This window comes from Epinephelus fuscoguttatus, linkage group LG16 (genome assembly GCF_011397635.1).
Source record: "Epinephelus fuscoguttatus linkage group LG16, E.fuscoguttatus.final_Chr_v1".
NCBI lineage: Eukaryota > Metazoa > Chordata > Actinopteri > Perciformes > Serranidae > Epinephelus > Epinephelus fuscoguttatus.
The window spans coordinates 18,640,908-18,661,883 of NC_064767.1; the positions used below are offsets into that span (position 1 = coordinate 18,640,908).

The following is a 20,976-nucleotide window of genomic DNA, read 5'->3' on the forward strand; positions in this document are numbered from 1 at the left end:
AACATGGCTTAATATCGACAGTTTCCAACACAAGTACACAAATCAGCTTCATTATAACTCGCAGCATTCACAGACAAAGCACTTGTCTTTTGCTGGACATGTTTTCCCCACAAATACAACATGCTAACATTTTTAGCACAAGCCTATGGTATTTTACATTGTATAAATTAGCCTAGTGGCTAGCGGACTTTTTCTCTACTCATATGAAGCTAGGTACAACAGCAACAATTAGCAAAGGTAACATTACAAGATTCGGCTTCATTACAACTCACAAGGTCCACAGACAAAACAACTGTTTTATACTCAACAAGTTTGCCAAACAAATACAACATGCTAACGTTATTAGCACAAGCCTACGGCATTTTACATTGTTTAGCCTAGCGACGAGCTGAGATTTCCTCTACTCATATAAATGACAGGATAAATCCTGAAATATAAATCCCCAAAGGATAAATTACACACACAACTTAAAATGCTATTTTGTGGAGGATTTATTGTCTTCACAATTGATTGTTTCTTATCTGTGAAATTAAATCAGCTTACAAAAATAGACAGGAGGTCTGTATCACAGCGATGCATAGTTACATTTCTGGGGAGGTGCACGTCAGGCTATGGCGTAGGGTACAGCGTAGGCTCTACGTCGATGCAAAGCTTACGGCATAGGTACAGCGTCAATTTGACGCAGTAGTATAAATTCTGCCTAAGAGGTGCCAGGTTTCAGGAGCAGGCTAAACAGCGTGTAGATACTTAATGTAAAATGCTGCTTCAGAGGCTTTTCCTCCCTGACCAGAATAAAGGTCTCTGAAATAACAATGAATACCTACTGTGATCAGATATGGAAAATTGTGGAAAACATTGTCAACCAGCAGCTTCAGTACAAAAGATTCTGTGTCAGACTTATGTCTTAGAACAATGTGGGTGGAAACCTGTTCAGTGCCCGATGTTGTGTTCACACTGGGTGTAAATAAAACAATTTGATTTAATTTTAGGCTTCAGATAATATATCAATTATGAATAATTCATTTGATCTAGCTCCAACAGACAGTGCATGGACACACAATATTAAGTAGCCAACAACCTGGTTTTATACATCTGAAGAACTTCTACAACTACAAAAAAATGAACTGCTTGGCAACCAGAGCAGGCATCTAATTGAGACAGGCGTGTATTTGTCAAAATGTGTAGCCACACCGGGCTAGTAACCGGGCGTTTAATTGGGACGAGGCTTGCTGCCCCCACAACCCGGCTGCAGATAAGCGGATGAAAATGGATGGATGGAGTCCTGCTTGCCTTCAGCTAGTTCTAGAGCAAGAATATATCACACTGGAGTCCCAGTGTAGTTCAAGGAGAATGTTTTACTGCTTCAAACTCTGTCATGTATACAAAAACAATTTAAGAACACAAATGAACACCATGTCTTTATCTCACTGTAAGGATCTTTAGAAGACGTAGTTTCCACTTGCGTCATTTTGTTATTTTGATGTGTGAGCTGTTGTGGTCACAGTGTAAGGTAGCTACAAACAGAGCCGATCATATCAGCCTGAAAACAAAATGACATGTTTCATGTTCTGTAACAAAGAAAACCACTATTTTTGTTTTAAATGTTTGTCTGATCCTGAGCTGCAGCTCCGTGGTACTGATTGATTTTGATATTGAAACTGTATATTTGTTTTATTTACAGCTCTTTTATGATCACTGTCCTCTTGAAGACAGTAAACACAGGAAGTAAACAAGAAGTTGCAATGTTTAATCTGCTGAACTGTGTGGGTGACAAAAAAAGCACAGGAGGCACTTTACTCAGCATTTATATTTATTATCCAAACTAAAGCACCATTAAGACAAAGTGTAGCTTTTTAACTGGCGTTTTTAGCGTTTAATGACAATGGACAGCCCGTCACCTATAGTGAGCATGCTCAGATCGATCCTCTCGTCCTTGTGTAGCTTCTTATTGAGGTGATCCAGAGTCTGGGAGTTGAGGTCACCAGGAAGAGGATTCACAACCTTTCCGCTCCACAGCACCTTCAAGTACAGAAACAACAGTGCTGTTTCATTCTGTTCACACTCAAAACAAGCTGAACAACTCTTAATATAAAGCATGACAGATCCTGCCTGTGTAAAGTGTGCTTACATTGTCAATCGCAATGATGCCCCCAGGTCGTATGAGCTGCAGGGACGTCTCATAGTATCTGTCATAGTTGAATTTATCAGCATCGATGAACACAAAGTCATATGTTCCAGTTTCCCCGGCCGCTATCAACTCACCTGATGAAACAGAGATGAAGTTTAAAATGTACAAATGACTGAGTTTTATCAGAAATCCTGACTGGTATTTATAAAGGCACTTACTCAGTGTCTTCATGGCTATTTGATGATGCACATCTATCTTGTTTTCAACTCCAGCCTAGAGAAGAGGTTACACTGTGTGAGAATTGTGCAGGGGGTTTAAGTGGTTCTTCCTCTTTAATTGTTTTCAAAGAGAATGTTAGAGAAGGCTAAAACAGGAATTGATTTCACTGCTTGGCTCTGCATCTTTATGTGACACAGTTTCCTGAGCAGACACCTTTTTTACACTCCAGCCTGCAACATTTTGTGAAGACACACTGACAGATGGTAGATGTGCAGTGTGCTGTCAGCTGCACAATTTTGCTCCGACAGAGGCAACGATCAATCTTAATTAACTTGCAAAAATGCCAAATTCAAGTGTTACATAAGTGCCAGGCTGTGTAATGCAACCTAAGTTAAGATTAAAGGTTTAATGAATAAATCCTGATTTTTACAATATCCACTTTAATTTTGTGGAGACAACATGAGTCAAGACATTTTCTCACCTCTTTAAAAAACGGTTTGGCGATGTCGATGTAAGTCTCTTCTATTTCACACGCTACCACATGTCCATTCTCTGGCATGGCCAAAGCCATGCTCAGTGTATTGTACCCCGTGTACATCCCTGCAGAATAAATATAATATTAAAACTGAGTCACTTCAGAATTTGAGATTTAGTCCTTTACAGATGATTAAACAAGAAGAGAGTCTTCTATGGAAGCAAAGAAAAGCCGTATGTGGATTTGAATCCCAACGACTGACGACTTAACACCCATTCTCCATTCTTCACCCATCTAACCCTAATGACACACAAGATGGCAACTCACATGTGACCCCAACGACTCTGTAAGGGTTCACACCCACACAGAGTTTAAAGCCTGCGACTCCGCACCAGTCCTTCAGAACTGAAGACACCTCTTGGATGAGAGGTGAAACGTCTTCAAGAAACTCAAGCAAGTCCAGTTGCCTTCGATATGGCACTTAAGATTACCATGACCTGGATGACTGAGAATCTTCATCGACATGTTGGCATTGTATGTTTCTGCAAAACATGGATATATTCGTGCGTTATTATGTACCGAATACATTAAAAGTTTGTATTTCAGCAACGCTGTTGTTAAGCACAGTGGCTTGAGCGTGATACACTTCTTCAAAAAAACACCAGGCAGAAGTCTGCACATCAGTTTCGTCTACTTTTTGTCATCGCATACAGTACACATGCTGAGCAAATCAAGCGTATCGTTAAATGTAATTGGGCCAATCGCGACAACCCCATGGCTAGACCTTTCAGTGAATTTCATAATGCTAATGATTTCCTTTTACGCATAGAGGGCATTGAGCTCATTAAACCTTTGGTCAGGGAGGGTGACAGAATACAGAATCTCAATCAAGGGAAGCTTAAACTGGATCCTTTAAAGCATCCTGGTCTCAATGAGGATATACACTTCACGTGTTGTTTGCAATTTGTCATAATTTTCTACAAGCCACAAACCTTTTTTCTGGGTATCTTACCTCTGTTTTTTTTCATTACTGTCTATTTGTTTCACCTGTCATGCCATTATACAGGTCGTGTGATGGCCTACGGTTGGTTCCTGCCACTACAGGCGAGGCCATACCTGCGTTGTTTTGTTTGAAGGTTTGAAAGCCCTGACGAAGACCTGCAGTGGTCGTAACATGTTGGCGCTTTTATGATTTAGCCACAACAATAAAGGCTTTTTAATATTTCCTTCCTGGTTTTCCATATTGTTTAGGAGTGCCTGGATTACCTTCCTGTGATTCCTGTTGTTTCCCCTTCTCCATGAGCACCTGACGCAAGATTTTGATCTATGTTTGTATATATCGAGCAACCAGTTGCCTTTTTCTTTTTCTAATGCTGTAGTTGGGTATGGTGAGGAAAAACTTGGAAATTGTTTTGGCTTAAAATACCCACATAATCCTGGCTGGAAACGCAGTAATGTCTCGATAGGCCTATTTGTGGCCCAGTGGAAACAGTGATAGGCCGCTGCACAAAAAGCTGATGGAAATGTAGCAATGTTTCACTAAAAAACAATCAGTTTTGTTGTTTGTTGGTCTCAAACAGTGGTCTGCAGCTCGTCAGGTGTCTCGCCTGGGTGACATGTCAACCACCATCCCCTCCACCTCCCAATGACAGTCGGCTTATATACATGTAACCAGAAGTATGTCACTGTAGGAATGTGATATGACACGTATGAAACGTATAAATATAATGTATCCTTGCTTTGCAGGAACGTACAACAGCATCATTTTCGTCTGGTGACTGCGCTGCATTTCCAGACCTAAAAATTCTGCAGCTTAAATTGGATCGCTCAAATTCAGATACCAAAATTCAAGATTAAAAAAGTCAAACTTTAACATCGATTGAGCCTGACTTGAACTGACCCGACCAGATCAGCAGAATTTGATTTTCAACATTAACTATTCAGCAGTGATTTAATTTCACAGGTCTTTCAGTTGCTTTTAAAATTATTACAGCTCCTTTTGCTTCCATAGTCTTCTAATTGATCTCACATGATCTCACCAATTTCAATGGCTTTAGTTGCATTTATCAGTTTGATGAGATTTGCCATAAACTGGGCCTGTTCACTGGGAACCATCATGACGCTCCAGGGGTCTTCAAGGGTCCTCTGAAATGAAAACATAAAAACATTTATATCATTATATTGTCCGACTCAATGGATAAACAGCTCCTCATAAGCTGTGTAGTGTTTTTCTGGCACTGTGCTGCCCTCTAGTGGTCATAGAGAGCTTGTATACAGTTGTAATTAGGTATTCCTTGTAAGTTTATTGTAGTTGTATTGAGAGTAAACATGATAGAATTTAAATGTGACACAAACTGAACAAATGCTACTGATGTATCTTAAGATACTTTTTTTCAGTATGTAGGATCTGCAGGCACAGATCTACTGAGTTTTCTCCGTTAGAGCTACAAACTGAGAAACTGTGATGTACCCAGCACACATGAACACTTGATCTAACATTATGAAATCTCGTTACATCTAAATGTTGTAGTTGTATTGTTGGTGTTGCTGCTGGGATGATTTGATGTTGTGTTGTCTTGCTATTGTCACTGCTGAAGCCGTTGTGTCATGAATATGTCCTATTTTGCAACTGTCTTTTTTTATATAACAGTGTCTTTCAGCAGAGAAATTATTCTGTTTCCTGCCCAGAGACTACAGATGAAAATTAAGTTGTTGCTAACTCTGGTGCAGCTAAGTAGCTGTGCACTGTCCCTGTTTAATAAATGAAATAAATAAATAAAGTTCCAAAGTTTGACCGAAAGTTTAGAGGCAACAACTTCAAAGCTACAGTCATCTTTAGTTTTTAGCCTGGAGCTTGGGATGACCAACCAGCCTTCCTCTGACCTGAATAACCTGCTGGTGGCTTCAGCATGTTGATAAATGTTCGCAGGCGCCTGTCCATGCTAAGCTAAGGGATGATCGAATAAAACTGAATTTCAGAGAATAAATTCAAGACATCTGATTGGTTGTAGCATGGGGTCTTTAGGCTGCCAAATGCAAGTATGATGCTGAATGTATTAAACTATGTGGACCTTGAACTGAGGACCCCGTGGCTGGACCAGTTGGGAACAACTGGCTGAAGTTATCACCTCTATCTCAGAATGAGACGTAATAGTGTGTGAGGACTTACCAGTCTGAGTTTGGTGAGGACTGGGTGCTCCCTCACCGAGTTGTTGACAACATACTGCAGCACAGGATCGTCCTTCCCTTTGCTGTGGCTCTTACCCATTAAGGCAGACTTTCCCACGCCTGAAACAGAACAGCAGCTACCGTTAACACCAATCCAATAAATCTCTGCCAGATCATACAGAAAAATACCATCCCATACCTGATAGTACAACAGCAAGTCCAATGCAACAAATCATTTGGATACCTGAAGCCATTTTGTCCTAGGCTCTGGGCTTTGTCAAAGAAAGTCTCAACAGTTGTGGTTAAATCCACCAACTCTCTCTGTGTCAGTCCTATTTGTACTGCCTGTGTTTGTTCTGCTTAACCATTGACAGGGCGGTGCAGCGTATTGATTTTTCAGGTATGTTGCAAAAGTAGGGAACAAGCACACTTTGGACTGTTTTATCTGTGTGTTTTGCTCTCACTGTCTCCCTGAATGTGTGCTATTACTCAGTGCTGTGCATCACTGCAACTACATTGTATCTCATAAGACAACACTTTCCTCACTGTGTAAATTCCTGTGTGAGCAGATGATAAAAACACACGAAAGACACTCTCTAAATTAAATTGAAGTTCATAAAGCTTTATAAAGTATCCAAAAAGAGACCCACGTTTTTGGTGACTGTTTTTACACTAACACACAGCTGAGTACACAGATCATTATGAAACATTTGAGATGTGTTTGGGGCCCAGGCAGAAATATGGATATTTTATTTTTCAGCACTTTACAATCCATGGCTGACACAGAAGCCCTACAGAGAGAATCTGACTGTACAATACTGCCACCCACTGGTGGAAGGGTCAACTTATTGTTTATTTATTTTCTGGTACAGTCCTCTGGGATGTTCAATGATAAGAGTGAATTAACAGTGTTGTTGTCCAGCATTTTTTTTTTCGTTACACCATTTGTTATTAAATGTGCTTGCATGAAGACTTAGTTTGGAAAGTTTTATAGCAAAGCAATAAAGAAATATGCCATCAAGAGCTCATAATCCTTGTGCTCCTGAGCTTTTACAGTTATTGATTATGACTGCACAAGAGACACCCTTGGAAATGTTGACCTTTCTTAGTAAATCCAAGGTTGTAACTCAAACTACTATGCAGTCTGAGTGTGTGTGTTCAAATGCAAAAGGAAGCCTTAAAGAGAAGTGGCATAATGTGGCTACACACGGCTGTGTGGTAAACTGCAGCATATTCTGAATTCTCTGGAATCATGTTTGTCCTTTCTGGGCTACTGTAGAAACATGCAGGTGCAACATGGTGGACTAATTGAATGAGGACGCTCCCTATGTAGATATCAAAGACTTATTCTAAGGTAATGAAAACATTCTTATTGTCATGTAAGTTTTAGCTAAAGAAAACTCACCTATATTATTTTGTTATTTTTTGTGTTCAAATCTAACTCGTGAGCTCGTAGTTACACCTCCAAACCACCAGTCGGCGTTTGTGTGAAGTGCTGTGAAGTTTAGTTGATTCAAAACACACATTAAACACACATTAAACATGGCTTAATAGTGACAATTTCAAACACAAGTACACAAATCGTCTTGTTATAATTTGCAGGATTCACAGACAAAGCATTTGCCTTTTGCTCGACACAGTTTTCCCACTAATACAACATGCTAACGTTATTAGCACAAGCCTAAGGCATTTTACATTGTAAAAATAAGCCTAGCGAATAGCCGTCTTTTTGGGAGGGTATCTATGTTTCCCGGGTTCTATGTTCCCCACTTAACCCTGCAAAAGAGGTTCTATGTTCCCCGTTTACACAAAAAATGTTCTATGTTTCCCCGGTTCTATGTTCCCTGCTCAACCAAGTGGGAAACATAGAACCCTTTTTGTGTACCTTAAAGTGAAGTGAGCTCAAAATGAGTAGGTAATGAGTACTGAATCATTACCTACTCATTAGTTACCCTTTTTTGTGTAAGATACACACAATTACAGTAGTTATTGAGGACCTAATGAGGAACTAACTATTAGTTAATGGTCAGATCTAATGGTGTGGGGTATCACTATTGAGGGAAGTCTTGCATAAGGAATACTCATCCATGATGATAGTATCCCATAGAACGTCCATTATCCAGCTCAAATGTCATATTTTGAAAGCAGTTAGACAGAAAACTTGTGTAGTACTTCATTTATGTTTTCTATGACACAACATTTAACACAGTTGACAAATTCATGAATCAACAGTTTATTTTCATTAAAATATTTAAAAAGTAATTTGAGGTTAAGAATGCCAATTAATGAATTTCGCACATTCAGGGGGTATATTATGGAAACAACAACATTGTTTATCAAAAAAGTATAGTCATTTCTTCACCTTTTGGTTGATGTGAAATGTACCCCTAATTATAGAATGACTCATAAGTTGTCATAAGAACTTATGAAATATCTCTTGACGTGAAATTGAAACCTCATCTAGCAACATTAGATACTTATGGTACCAATCTTGGTTATAATGTCAAAGAAGTCAAGATTATGATCCATTTTCTGGCATAGACATCTTTGTCTTATAGTGCTGATGTTGCAAATAGTCTACAAAAGCATGACATTACCTGATGTTATGATTTTAGAAATCCAAGAGTAACTTAAGAAAATAAAATATCAGTGGTTGACATGCTGTGTTAACTCAGATTTTATTGAAGTAGAATAGAAAGGTTACATTTGCAACGTTCTCATTACAAATTTGTCTGCTTCCATCCTCTACCGTCTGAAGGTTAGCGTTAGCAACGTAGCAAGTGGCTTGTGTCACGTTCTGTAAGCCCCTGTTCCACAGCTGATTGAACTTTGACCCCTTTCTTTCTGTCAGTCAACCACATCCAACATGAAGATGCAAACAAAGTATTAACAATGCATTGGTTAGCAATATGTTTGCATTATGTTGATTTAATAGGCTTCTTTCAACATTATTATTTTCCATAATTCAACCTAGTCCATTGTGCACAATTACAGGTTGAATGAGGGCAGAATGTTTTCCACCTATCCACTGAAGCTGATATTTGGTATTAGATATTATATCATATTATATTATATTATAATCCTGTGGGGGGTGCTCCGGGAGTATGGGGTTGTAAGCCCCTTGCTAGGGGCCATCCAGTCCCTGTACCGAAGGAGCGCGAGTCTGGTTCGCGTGGCCGGCAGTAAGTCAGACCTATTCCCAGTAAGAGTTGGACTCTGCCAGGGCTGCCCTTTGTCACCGGTTCTGTTCATAACTTTCATGGACAGAATTTCTAGGCGCAGCCGAGTGGTGGAGTGTGTCAGCTTCGGTGACAGGAGGATCTTGTCCCTGCTTTTTGCGGATGACGTGGTCCTCCTAGCCCCATCGATCAGTGACCTCCAGCTCTTGCTGGGACGGTTCACAGCTGAGTGTGAAGTGGCTGGGATAAGAATCAGCACCTCCAAGTCTGAGGCCATGGTCCTCAGCCGGAAAAGGGTGGATTGCCCACTCCAGGTCGGGGGGGAGGTCCTGCCTCAGGTGGAGGAGTTTAAGTATCTTGGGATCTTGTTCACGAGTGAGGGTACGATGGAGCAGGAGATTGACAGGCGGATTGGGGCGGCGTCAGCAGTGATGCAGGCGCTTATCCGGTCCGTTATGGTGAAGAGGGAGCTTAGCCAGAAAGCGAACCTCTCGATTTACCGGTCATCTATGTTGCAACCCTCACCTATGGTCACGAGCTCTGGGTAGTGACTGAAAGAACGATATCGCAAGTGCAAGCGGCCGAAATGAGTTTCCTCCATAGGGTGGCTGGGCTCAGCCTTAGAGATAGGGTGAGGAGCTCAGACATCTGGTAAGGATGCCTTTTGGACGCCTCCCTTGGGAGGTGTCTCGGGCATGTCCAACTGGGAGGAGACCTCGGGCCGCCCCAGAGCACGCTGGAGGGATTACATCGCCCGGCTGGCCTGGGAACGCCTCGGGGTCCCCTCGGAAGAGCTGACAGAAGTGGCTGGGGAGAGGACTGTCTGGGCTTCTTTGCTGAGGCTGCTGCCCCTGCGACCCGGCCCCGGATAAGCGGAGGAAGACGAGTACGAGTATATTATATTATTTTATATTACAGTAGGCTATATTATAAACAATGCACTGCATTTACTTTGACCCAAAGATGAGTCAGGGGAAGTCAGGGAAGAGGAGGAAGATGATTCACAGCAAGGGGCAGCAGGTTGAGTATACAGTAACTTGAATCTATTGTAGGTCAGTCTTTTTTCAAAATTTTCTCCTGGGGGACCATGCCCCTGGACCCCCCTAGTTAGACCACGCTTAAGCCCCGGATGTCTACAGTGTCTGGCACTGCCTCTGACTGCCAGTCAGCTCTCTGCTGTGAGTTTACCTGTTCCGCTGCCTGTGATTTCTTGCACTGTGGATTACCTTACAGCATGGCTGCACATTCTGCCTTTGCGTGTCCGCCACAGAATCCACTCATCATCACTGCTGGCTCCTCAGTGGTTACGACCTACCTACAGTCGGCTCCTCACAAATGTGTTGGTTTCCCTTGTGTGTTCCCCTTCTATCGAACCCTCTGCTCATCGCATTTAAAAATCTCTCTCTTCTTCAGGACTTGAGTTAAGGATGTGACGGTGTTGTCCTCTTCCTTCGCTCGTACAACAGGATGTAAGCACCCCTCTCCTGCTGCTCACAGACTAAATTGCCAGATGTCTCAAAGACCATTGAATCATTGTAGGTGAGCCAAAGATCATCCGGTTCGTCCGGACTGTAGTCTGGGTGGATGCCTTCGCTGATGTAGTGTCCTGTGAAGAGAGAGATCTTGATTAATATCTTAAAACATAGTGGAGGTTATGAAGGTTAACTGATAACAGACAAAGGGGTACTTTTTAGAATCACGACAGCTCGGCGTATAACTCACCTATAAAGCATTATTATTTATTTCTTAACCATTCATAAAACCATTAGTTACAACTTAGAGAGTGGTATCAAAAAGATTCTGAATATGACATGATGTTTAAAACTTTTATGGTTTTCTACATAAAATATAAGAAGGTAGCAGAAAAGAGTTCCAAATAAAGCAGAGAGTGCTAATAACTAAATTTATCAATCAAAATAGTAAAAAATAACCATCAATTTCACACAGAAAAGGATAAAGTTCCACTAAAAACTACTCAGAATAAATAAAGTGAATAAGTGTAATTGGTTAATTCCATCAGGACCTGAAACGTTTCTATCTACAACATGACAGAGGACGACAGACGATCACATTCAGCCTTCAGTGTGCGCTTCTCTTACCCATTTCTGTGGAGCCAAAATGGCTGATGACACTGATCAAGCTGTAGCAGCCTCCATCCTCCTGTGAAGGAACACATAACACATTCATAAGAGTTAGCTTCACATGTACACACACAAAACAACAGCACACACTGTCCACATGTTTACTTTCACATGAGCCTGATTTTTGTGTTTCTGTTTTTCTTAACCTGTGTGGAGGAGACCGGCAGGTCCCTTATCAGCCTGACAGGGTCATCAACCTTCTCAAGCTCAGAGAAGGGAGAGAAGCGAAACCTCTTCAGCTGCAGGATGAGCACTCTGATGGAGAAGGTATGAAAATATGAAAGGATTAATGTTGAGCCTAAAGACAAAGTGGAGCAACACATTCTCATCCCAACTCGTCAGATACTGACGCTTTGTCAGTGGACCTACACCTTAAAATATGACACCCTAGGTACCCCCCTGCGTCAGCTTTGGATATTCAGGGACGACATGATAATCTACGCTCCTTACATGTGTCTTTTCAAATACACTCCTGTTTTCACAGGTAATGTGCAGTTTCTGCTCGTTACGTGCATACGTTCTCTCTCAAAATAAACTTGCAATGTAGGAAAAAGACTTCATTTATATATTTACTTCCTTTCTATGTCAGGTTCAGGCAACTAATGTTAGATGTAGACAAAAACCAACATGGTTTTGCTTAAAATAGGTTCAGTCGTTACCAGTGTCGTTATGTTACATACATCACGTGACACACTAGCACACTATGTTATTATTAAAATAACTCCACTGATTTTGGTTTCACACTGGAAGTGAACAGTTGGCTCCCAGCTGAAAGTCCAGAGTCTGTTTGACCCATTCGCCTCCTCTCCTGCCTGCCCTACACAGACTTTCTTTCCCTTTATACTACAGTTTTTGCAGGCAGCGTCACAAACTGCTGCTGCTTGGTGCGTGTCATACTGCCACAAAGGGTGCCTCTGTGCGTCGGTGTCGGACGCTGAGATTAACTGACTCTCAAGGGTCCCTCAGGGTCAGTCAACCCCAGTTTGGGAACCACCCAGGTCAGGTGATCATTTATGTCAGATGTGATGTCACTTACTGTGGCAGAGTGAGGAAGGATGATCTGCAGCTCGATGTGTTCCCTCCGCAGTCACACCTGAACTCCACCTCCGTCTCCTGCAGAGCAGCACAGAGAAACAGGCTGTGTATTATGAACACAACTACAACACGTCCACATGCTCAGACAGAGGCAGTGTATGCGTGTGTGTGTGTGTGTGTGTGTGTGTGTGTGTGTGTGTCTGTAGTGTTTGTTGCATGATGTTTTAGATCAGTCAGTGACCATGTGACTGAAGGAGGATTTGTGGATCTTACCTTAATTTGTGGATTTGTGGATCTTACCTTCTTAAGGTACTCCTGGAGCATCTCCTCCACAGAGCCTCCAGGGATGAGGTCTAGAGACAGGTTTGTAAATTCCTCCTGTCTCACTGACTGTGCTCCACAGCTGCATATTAAAGAGACAATACACATTAATATTGGCTGCAGTGGTCACAACACAATTTTGTTTCGTAGCAGGACAAGAGCAGGGCTTATTCAAGACCAGATCATTAAGGTGGCACCATTGAAAATTGACCGTGTGTGACCCTGAACTGTGCAGTCTCACCTTTTGCATGTCCTGGTGTTCTCCATTGTGATCACAAGGTGATTGTCTACAGGGCAGGTATGAGTGCCCATGAAAGCTGCTGTCTCCTGCAGCAGAGGGGCCAGACCTCTCATCTGTTCCAAGACTGCAGTCAGGAACTCATGAGCGTCCTGAATACACAGAGAAGAGTTTAAACACAGAGCACAGACAGTCAGGAGGTGAAACAACAGAATGTAAAGCCAGCTGACTCACCTCTTGCAGAGTGTCCCAGAACGCAGGTGCCTGGACAGAGACCACATCCTTAAATGACTCCAGGAGGGGGATTTTAACTTGAGCGTATATGGATGAATGAACGTCCCTGACATCCATCAAGCTTCTGCAGAAGGCGAGACGAAAAAAAGAGACATTTTTGCATGTGTTTCATTTTGGTACTCAGGTTTGTGGAAAAACTTGAGAATGACGTAAGTGTGAATGTGTGTGTGTTGCTGTACCTCATCAGTTGAGCCTCAGGTACTGAGCTCGAGACCTGCTCCATGCAACTGATGCCCCTAATGAAGTCCTCTAATGTTAGGAGACTCTACAGGCTTGCGTTCATATAGCAGGTCTCTGATCTGACACACACACACAGCGAGTCAAAACACACGTCAGTATTCATTCTTCACTGACCAATCACAAACAGGTATTTCAGTTTGATTTGATGGATTCATCTCTCGTTACAACTTTGACTCATGTGCAGATGTACTCACCTGAAGCAGTCGATGGGGCTATCCAGAGAACTATCAGTGTCCCAGATGTCATTTGTTTCATTGCTATGGAGATAAAACAAAAACACACAAAACACATGGTTAATAAACAAGCAAGAGGCTGACAGAGCAGAGTGTGTGTTTATAAGTTGCTGCCTCTGTGACAAAGTTGGTTGAGGAAGCTAACGTAACCCCTGGTGTAACCCCAGACAGTATAGGCATAGCTGTAGCTTTTGCTATTTCAGTCTGTTTTCAGTTCATGACGGTTAACTGGAACATTTTGGTGTAGTGATACACAAAATGTAGTGACAGCTTTTCACTTACTCGTTGAGTCGGGCCAGCTTCTCCTCAAGGTCAGTGATGTCGGCTGAATTTGCCTGCGTGACGTCATCCAGTGAGCAAAACGACATCACGTCATCATGCTTGTCCTGTTGTTCGTTGTTGCAGGGCTGCTGCTGTAAGAAGAAATAGTCATCGTCAGGAGGCAGAACATACACAAAAAGACTCCCAGGTAAAATTAATAAATAAAATATTTTAAGAATACTTTAGTTACAGAATATCACTGCAAGATTTAAACTAAAGCAACCACCGAAAAACTGGAAGAACATGATTTCATTAAGGTTACTTATAGTTAAAAATATATGTTAGGAAAAGTTTATCTATGTGAGAATATTAGTCAGTGAATATAAGAGGAATTAAGAAAAATTATCAACTTTTTATGTTCCTGACAGACACTGAAAGCAGCATGGAATGAATGTCACTACCTCCTCTCAGGGTTTGGTGAGTCCGTCTTTTCAGCGTTGGTGATGCTGACTGGTGTGATGCGATGTTTTCTCTGTTGGAGGAAAAACAAACTTGAATTGTTCAATAATGCAAACATAACAATTAACTATATCAGTACTCCCACTGAGTCCTGGCTGGTGAATATCTGGTGACATTGGCTCTTTTCTGTGAAACATACCCCGTAGTTGATCAACAGCCAATGCCAAAAATTCCTCATGGCTTCCTTCTGTGACGCAGTTTGAGCATCTGAGGTGGTGTCAGTAGGTCTAAAGTGAAACATGGTTTGTTATTTTACAGAGATAAATCATACAAACACTCTGTGTCCTTGTGCTCATCTCTGGAGTATTGTGGGGAAAATTAAAGAGTTATTAAACAACATGTCTATAGAAACAAAAACACACTCTGAATGAGCGTCTTACCTTTCCTGTGGGGCTGAAGGCCTCCTACCAGGAACACTTTCCTTCTGTAGAGTGAAAACCAAAGCAATATTATGAGAAAACTGTTTTAAACTTCTTTTTTTTGCAGCCATTTCCAACTAAAATGTTTAAATACAAATGTTACAGTCTACTAAAATGAGATTAATGTGAAGCTCTGACACTCTGACGTCAAACATACGTTAAGGTAACCAAAGAGGCGATTCCCCCATTTCTTCTTCTTCGCCTGTTGGTCCTCCCAAGCCTCAGCTGTCTTTGCTGAGACTGGAGCAGCAGGTACATCCTGGACACCGCCACTGGTGGTTAAGAGAGACACAGTTAGTTTTTCTACTTTCGAGGCCAGATAAATGAATCATAAATCATTTGTTTCCAGAAAAAAAATCACTCTCACAGTTAACACAATCACAAACAATTTGCGTCAAACTTAAATACTTGACACTAAAAACACTGATCTCAGACAGTTTGTACATTTTGCCTGTATATTTATTATTTTATTTTTTTAGCGCTCCAAGATTTTGCCAGTTAAAAAACAATGAAAATTTTGCTTTCAAATCTCAGGTCTGCAGCTCTGGCACTAACTCTTAAAGGTTTGGATTACTACCAAGAAACTACATACTAAAAAAATGTAAATACTTGTATTAATACTACTTTATTTCTGGTAAAATCCCTCTAAACCCTTAATAAAGGCAGCGAATGAAACAGACCACTGAAGTGTATTTTGTATTGAAGTGTATGTCCTTACCTTGTCTGATGGCTGGAGTGCTGTTTCTTCTCATCAGCCACAGTCTTCTTATGAGATTGTTGTTTCTTCTGTTAAGAATAAAGAAAAATAAGATGAACATTGCCTGCAAATTAAAATGCCTTTACAGAGTAGTCCAGGAATGAGTCCTAAAACCCGAAAATGAGTTTGCATTTTTGGACACTTGGTTTCCTTATCTTGAAATCAGTGAGTTTTTTGAATCTGGTTTTGGTTAGGTGCCTGAAATACGGTCTGTGCTTAACACCAAGGACTTCCACACTTGTGAAATTTTAAGCCTTTAGGTGTCTTACAAAGGTGGTTGCTAACAAGTGATCAAATGAGACTACAGTGCGTCATCACGTTGACAGCTTCACAGCCTTGCTGGGGTAGTGAATGAAGTAATTTAGATAACATTAGATTTTACTTCCGCTGATTACATTTACACTTCAAAAATCATAATAGTGGTGTAAATATTTGAAGTGTATTTGCTGTACAAAACAAACAAGTATCAAACTGTTGTTTTCCTGCAATAATCGAATATAACGGGAAAATCCCCTGGGCTTTTGTCGAGGGAATCAGGATAACACTGGCATCTGTGTCAGCCTACAAAAAAACCTCTAGATAGACTATAATTTGACTGCAAGTATCGAAAAACACACTGAAGTCATGGAAACTTTTTCATTTCACAAGGTCACATTAAAAGCCATGGATCTACAGAAAGATAGATAGAGACAAACCTTTCGGCCAAAAATACGTTGTCCGAGCATCTTCGTGGTGTTGTGGATCTCTTTAGAAATTCGAGTCAAGTTGTGATGTCTGTCTGCACTGTTTGACTGCTGGATTCAAACTGTCTGTTGCAACATTCCACTTGTACTTACAAACTTTTGGCTCCATCTAAGAGGTTCCACAGAACTACGTTCTGTTCCGAATGCAAGTGATGGAACACATTCTGCATCTTTTAATTTTCCTAATATCAACATCTCTGTAATATATTCAAAAACAATGTATAAAAAATGTCAGGTATAAACCAGAACACAACAATACATGAGATACACGTCAAATATGTTGATACCATTCGAAATCAATGCAAATGGAGCCTCTGGGATTTTTCCTTCACCAAAACATAACTGCTCTGTAGTAAGATGGATTAAACCAGATGGAACGGCATTGATTGCAGAATTGTATTCATATAATGTGACCAGCCAGGACTGTTCACGGTGTTATGATAAGCCACCGGTCAGCCACATGACACCTGTCACAGCAGTATGATATGTGGACAGGCGGCATCAGATGGAAGTGTACTTTGAAAAGACACAATACATTTAACAGGCGTAAAATGACCCATCCCAGACAACACATTGTCGCTCTGACCTTGTCACATATCCACATTTGGTCATGGACTTTCTACATCCACATACAATGTGGAAGGTACCCTGGGTGCGTTGGTTGTTGACGTTCTGGGACACCGTGTCAAGTTCTCTGTTACATGCATTGTCTTCTTTCAAAATAAAGGCACTACATCAGTACAACACCGCAAATTTATGTTTTTTTTCCTTCAATGACAAACACAGGCAGTTAGGTTTAGGAAAAAAGAACAGGGTTTGGCTTTATAAGCTCACAGGACACAAACACTGCTCTCCCGGGGTGAAAATTGGTGTTTGTTGGGTGTTGGTGTTTATTGTTGTGCCATTAAACTGTAATGGTAACCAGCTGCTTATCATGCCAGTAAGTACTCTAATTTTGTGTAGCTTAGTTCCTCAGTAACTACTCTAATTTTGTGTAGCTTAGTTCCTCAGTAACTACTCATTAGTTCGTCATTAGTTCCTCAGTAACTACTCTAATTTTGTGTAGCTTAGTTCCACAGTAACTAGTCTAATTTTGTGTACCTTAGTTCCTCAGTAACTACTCATTAGTTCCTCATTAGTTCCTCAGTAACTACTCTAATTTTGTGTACCTTAGTTTCTCAGTATCTACTCATTAGTTCGTCATTAGTTCCTCAGTAACTACTCTAATTTTGTGTAGCTTAGTTCCACAGTAACTAGTCTAATTTTGTGTACCTTAGTTCCTCAGTAACTATTAGTTCCTCATTAGTTCCTCAGTAACTAGTCTAATTTTGTGTACCTTAGTTCCTCAGTATCTACTCATTAGTTCGTCATTAGTTCCTCAGTAACTACTCATTAGTTCGTCATTAGTTCCTCAGTAACTACTCCTATTTTGTGTAGCTTAGTTCCTCAGTAACTAGTCTAATTTTGTGTACCTTAGTTCCTCAGTAACTACTCATTAGTTCCTCAGTAACTAGTCTAATTTTGTGTACCTTATTGTAAAGTGTTACTCTGTTACCCAACTGTTTTATACTAAAAACATTTTCCAAACAAGTATAACATGCTAACGTTATTAGCACAACCCTATGGGAATTTACATTGAATAAATTAGCCTAGCAAATAGCGGAGATTTCCCCTGCCTGAGTGCACCGCTGCTAGGCAACGGCAACATGGCCACCAAGGCTAACAATGTAGCAAGCTAGGGAGCTGGGAGCTAGTCACGTCATGCAGGTAATTCAAAGGTAAGGGGGAAATGAGGCCGTTGGGAATATCATTTTTCTCATACGTATTATAAAAAAATGAAAAACAACTCTTTAGCACTACAATTTCAACATACTAACTTACCATCTGCCGATGAATTAGATTCCATGGCCTCCTCGTTTTCTGAAAACATGTCTCAACTCGTGGACTTGGGAGCTTCCACTAAATTTCGACCTAAGAGGTTGTAAATACTACATGACGGGGGCGTTCAAATTCACTCCTTGATCCACCCCATTTGAACACAGCACTATGTTCCATTTCTGCCAATATATCCCCCTAACTCTTACACACTGGGCTATCAAGCTGCTCTGGCAGCTGTTGGTGGCCCAACACCTACATTGGTGATTTTTCATATGTCACCCATATGTGTATGTTGCTGTGTGACTGCCACAGGGTGTCTACAGGTCAATAAAAAGTCTTAAATTGTCTTAAATAAAGTTTTCTTAATATAAGGCCTTAAAAGTAAGAAATTGTCTTAAATTCAGATTTGATTGGTCTTAAATATTTTCTGTCACATTTCTCCAGCCTGACAGACCCAATGACTACAATCATCGGACAGAACGAAGAATTGCAGTAATAAATAGCATTTATGACAGCTATGAGATTGTGTTTTCTTTTTACATTAAACACATTAAACTTTGTTTAACTTTGGTCTTAAATTTCATATAAGGTGAATTGAAAATGTCTTACTGTAAGTTGTCTTAAATTTAACTTGGTTATATCTGTGGACACCCTGCGCCGTCAGTGAGTTAGCTGACTTGATGAGTCTTCTCTGCTTGTGCTTACTGTCAGACATATTCATTGTACCATTTATGGTAACAGCTCTGCTCTCATAGACACCGCTTACGTTTGATATAGAAACTGGACACACAGCTACAGAGGGAGAGGTCAACATGGGCACTTTATCCTGTCAAAGTGCCAGCAATGGTGACAAAGAGGAACAGGAGTAATAAGTGCAGTGATACTGACATAAAAGCGGAGCCTAGCAACTTGTATATGTGAGTATATGAGTGTATTTCACAAAGCCAGACCTGTGCTTTATGAATTGAAATCATGTTTTCAGATGCTTTACAGGAAGTATATCCACTTCCTTCTTTCAAAAGTAATTGTTTTTTAACATTTAACATTTTCTTTGAGCTTATCTGTAAAGCAGGCAAAGTTTAATGAGCACAGTGTTTTGCAGAGGAAGACTGGTGGAGTGTTTTCATGAGCCACACGTTAGATCGTCTCGTCTTGCAACTTCAAAAACAGGACCGGGAAAGACGACGGTAGCCAGGAATGTTCAAAAAGGGATTTTAGGGATGTGAGTGGGATGTGAGGTCTCTCCAAGGACACAGAGCTTCCTCTGTCTATTCCCTAATTAAGAATGCACAGATACAAACAAAAACACGCCACCGACAAGAGCGCATCAACTAAATGAGCCGTGACATGAACTGTCTCTAAAAAAAGGGTTTGAGTTGTGACGAGGAAAGGAAGGGGATCTCTCTGAGTGCACACACAGTTCTGCTGAGGTCCTCTCGGTGAAAATGAGATGCCGTGTTTTTCCACCATCCCTCTCGCTCTCTCTCCAGCTGCTTCAGGCCTCTGCTTATGTGACGCTAATTGTTTCTGCTACTTGTGCCAAGTACCTACTCTTCCCCAGCACATTCTACAGACAGGCCCTGGTCCCTCAGCTGCTTTTTGTGTCTGTTTAAGGAATGAAAAAATGTGTGCTGCCATCTGCAGCGAGCACACCACTGTTCCTCCTCGCGGCCGTGACTGTCAGAGTGCCACAATGATACACATTCACACACTCTCTCAGAGGTAGAGAAAAAAAAAACGCGATGTGGTGGAGAAACAAGAAAACAAAACTGACACATACAACTGCTAATATGAAACAAAATAATTCAAGAGGTTCCTGTTTTGATGCATTTAGCGCGTGGGAGGAAAGACACTGTACATCTTAAAAAAGGCTTTTAAATTTTGCAAACCATGCAGACAAGAAATACCAGTAGGTATATAGTATATTTAAAACCAGGCCTGTCTTAAAACGTATGTGCTGGTCTGTATTTGATTTGCCAAACTCCTGAGATAAGTCCAAAATATATATATATGAAAGTTTTTAGACCTTTCAGCACTGGTGCGTTCACACAAGCTACACTTCTCTTTATTTTGTTTAGTACCTATATGTGAACAGCAAGTGGCAGTGTTGTTTAGCTAATCCACAGTCTTCTCCATGCACACAGGCTCGTGGCACAAAGAGAGCCAGGCCCTGTCTGGGAAGTAATATCACTTTCCTCTTGTTGAATTGACCTGTGACACCGTCGCAGAGTACACAGAGCGGCACATATTGACATGCTTGTAATGCCACATGGCTGTTACATCCTCCGTGTGTTTATCACGGGGAGGCTGCTTGTGATGCGCTCTAATAACAGCAGTCAGCTTGGCACCGTCTCAGCAGGCAGATAAGCACGCATGAATATTAAGTGATGCTAATCACAATGGAGAGACCGACGTCAAAACGACTGACAGACATTTTCTCGGCATTCAATTGACATCTTCAGATTTGTCCTCCGTTTGACAGCAGCGTCTCCCAACATGACAAGTCTGTTTAAAGCTTCCGGAAGAGGCTCACACACGTGCGCACGCACCAGCAACACACCATTAGAGATGCATTGACACTGATTTTACTCAAACTGGGCCACTGTGCTGCCGTGCAAGACCCGAACAAGCGTTTTCTCGACACACACACACACACACACACACACACACACACACACACACGTGCACGCAAAGAGCCTCAGTTTATGTAGGCCACTTGGAGAGTTGC

At 41.2% G+C, this 20,976-nt stretch overlaps 1 protein-coding gene across 2 annotated transcripts; it reads right to left on the minus strand.

Annotated features, from left to right (window-relative positions):
- Positions 1-1,792: 1,792 nt before the first annotated feature.
- On the minus strand, positions 1,793-6,316 carry comtd1 (catechol-O-methyltransferase domain containing 1). Of its 2 annotated transcripts, none has more exons than XM_049599829.1 (7): positions 6,235-6,316; positions 5,992-6,110; positions 4,862-4,967; positions 2,829-2,947; positions 2,347-2,401; positions 2,129-2,262; positions 1,793-2,019 (listed from the first exon to the last, which is right to left on the minus strand). In XM_049599829.1, the coding sequence occupies exons 1-7, from the start codon at positions 6,242-6,244 to the stop codon at positions 1,867-1,869; spliced, it is 696 nt and encodes a 231-aa protein (XP_049455786.1). In that variant the 5' UTR covers positions 6,245-6,316; the 3' UTR covers positions 1,793-1,866. The 2 variants fall into 2 exon arrangements, with proteins under 2 accessions (XP_049455786.1, XP_049455785.1); XM_049599828.1 differs by having other exon boundaries at positions 6,190-6,314.
- Positions 6,317-20,976: the final 14,660 nt, after the last annotated feature.